Below are 2,707 nucleotides of genomic sequence, written 5' to 3' on the forward strand. Positions count from 1 at the left end.
TCTGGAGCCTGCTCCCTTGGCTCGCTCGTACTCTCCCCTCACCTGCAGTGTTACCTGGCCTGCAGGTTCTGGGGGAGATAGGGGAGCATGGGACAGGCTGTCTTAAGGGGGAATCCAGCAGCTGCTGCCTGCTGTAATCTCCTGAGCATGAGAGCTGCAGCAGCTCTGGCATCATCTGCTGCAGCAGTGTGGCAGTTCTGGTGCCTCCCAGCCAAGGCTGTTGCTGCATGCCACATGCTGGGCTCCCACTCAGACCCACGTTTCTGCATCCCCGTCTCTTCCCCTCCCCTCCCCCGCCCCGCTATCTGCCACCACATCCCCTTCTCCATCTCTCAAATCTCTTGTACTTTCTCCTGCCTACCCCCATTGTCTCTTCCCTCACCTCTTATCCTGCCCCCCGTGGGCACCCATGATTGCACAGGAAATAGGCAAACAATAGGACTCAGGCAGCTTCTAGGTAGCAACCATCTTGCTCTCCACCACAGTCAGATTGCCCAGCTTGCTCTTCTTGGCTGAGTGGGGAGGGGGAGTGTGAGAAGAACAAAACCACATCCCAGCTGAGCAGTACTAGCTTGATGCTTGTGGGAGGAGCACATGATTCCACAGCATGTCCATGTTTAGGCTGCAAATGTTTACGCTTTTTGTTGGGCTGGACTCTGAGCAGTGGGTGACGTTGAGGCTTTCCATAAGTCTGTGCTTCAGATGTGCTCCATGCTGCAGCTTCCAAGGATTGCAAGGGAGTACTGCAATGTTTTATCCCCTGGTTTTCTCAGGACAGGAGACTGCAATGCTCCTGCCTGTTTCCTGTCCTTTAGCAGCCTTCCTCCAGTGAGGCCCATGTCACAGGAACAGAAGCCTGGATCTGCCTTCACATGTCTGGGTTTCTGCAGCTCGATGCTCAGCTTCTCCACATTCTCACAGTCTACCCATAGGCTTTCAGGATCTCACAGACCATAAAGTGAGCAGTCCATCTCTGCTCTGTCTTCTCCTGTACACCTCCAGCAGGTCTCCCTGGGAGCAGAGCTGTTTTCTGCTCATCATCCAGGACCAGAGCAACTTGACTCATTGCACACAGCGTGTCATCGTGCAACTCCTCAAACTGTTCACCTTCCTGTATTTAAATGAGTCCTTATTTTAAGTTTCTAACTCTAAATTCCACACGTTCAAGTGATTAAATGTCAAAGTAAAGCAGTCAGAGAAATCACAGAAGTATAGGGTGGAAAAGAGCTTGAGAGGCCATTTATCCCTTCATTTTGGTGAGGCAGAACTATGTTATATGTGGAGTAGCTCTAACATAGAACCCAAATGGAGACATTCCATTCTCATGCCCAAAATCCAAATGCTTGCATCAATCCACTTCTCATTCACTGTCCTCCCATTTTCTGGGGGCACTTGTTCTCAACAAAGGCTCTAGATGTGACCCACAATTTTCCTGGTCACTGAAATGCTGTCACTCCGATGCATAGGAACGGAGAGCCAGCACTGAGCTAGTTAAAATGATCCAAACGTGTCAGATGTCGATCTGCTACTTAAATTCTTATTTTGCTTATGTTCATTGTGACTCAAACTCTGACATTCTCTCCAAAACCTGAACTTAAGGTTCTGACACATGCATATAAAAAAGAACTGAACATGGTTAAACCATGTGGGTCCAGCAAGATCTGTGTGAGTCAACAGGCCATGTGAGACTGGACCAACTTGGCCCCATTCAATGCAAAGCTAAAATGGCTGCTCTGGCACCCGTAGCTGAGCATCTTCCTCTCCTTGTAGAAAGGACACCAAGAGGCTTTTCCTGAGAAATGCCTCCCCGATGCCTGTAGCCTGGCGGCTCAGTGGCCTGGAGAACCTAGGGGATGATTTCTCTGTCTCACAAGACCAGGGCACCATCGGTCCTCGCTCAGAGTACTGCCTGCAGCTGCATTTTAAGGCTTCAAAACCTCTCAGCATTAAGAAGATCATCCGACTGGAGGTGAGGCAGACACTTCCCTCCCCAGCCCCTGCAAACCCAGCACCTGCAAACTTTTTGTCCATGCTTTGGAGTCAGCACAGGAGGTTAGCAGTTTGGGAAATGCCTTGCAGATGGATATCTGCTAGTACTGGCATCTGATGCCAAAGAAGGAGGCAGGCAGTGGGAGAAACTGACAGCATGAAGAGCTCGTGTCATGTGATGTTAGTCAGCAGAGCTCAGAGGGTGCGCTGAGTCAGGGGTGTTCAAACATTTTACATCAGGCCCCACTTTTTGTCCCTGCAGTCAGGGGGAAAATAATCCAAGCTGACAGAAATTTCAGTTATGTTCATATGAAAAGAATATGGCACATAATAATAATAATTAATAATAATTATGTAGAATGTAAAAACTATTGTTTGGTATATAAATATGAATACACAGGCATAAAAACAGTAACATTTCAACATTTTTAATGAGGGGGTGAGAATGACACTTAGCAGCCAATTGAGCTGCACCCCTCCCACACTTACAAAATTTCACTCCTCCCCCTTCCCCCGCATGTCCCAGTTTGCTCGACCTGCTCTGAATGACAGCTTTTCTTGTCGTCTCAGGTATCAGACGTGGAAAACATCCTGGGGGTTGTTCAGTATGAGAACATCCAAGTCATTGCCGAGTCCTACGATGTAGCTCTGGACATCAGTTTCCCCAAAGGTCAGTCTTTGTCCCCCATAGTCAGGGTGGTCTGGCTGCATCATTAAG

General features: G+C 48.8%; 1 protein-coding gene across 4 annotated transcripts in view; it reads left to right on the forward strand.

Moving 5' to 3' along the window:
* Positions 1-2,707, forward strand: part of HYDIN (HYDIN axonemal central pair apparatus protein) — a 286,881-nt gene that overhangs the window by 229,185 nt on the left and 54,989 nt on the right. For all 4 annotated transcript variants that reach the window (XR_012647429.1, XM_075008458.1, XM_075008459.1 and 1 more), the window contains exons 52-53: positions 1,771-1,969; positions 2,560-2,659. Coding sequence is in view for 3 of the 4 variants with exons in the window: in XM_075008458.1 (XP_074864559.1) it covers positions 1,771-1,969; positions 2,560-2,659 (299 nt within the window). In the remaining variant the exon portion in view is untranslated. The remainder of the gene's footprint in view (positions 1-1,770; positions 1,970-2,559; positions 2,660-2,707) is intronic.

The sequence above is a fragment of the Carettochelys insculpta genome, chromosome 14 (genome assembly GCF_033958435.1).
Source record: "Carettochelys insculpta isolate YL-2023 chromosome 14, ASM3395843v1, whole genome shotgun sequence".
NCBI lineage: Eukaryota > Metazoa > Chordata > Testudines > Carettochelyidae > Carettochelys > Carettochelys insculpta.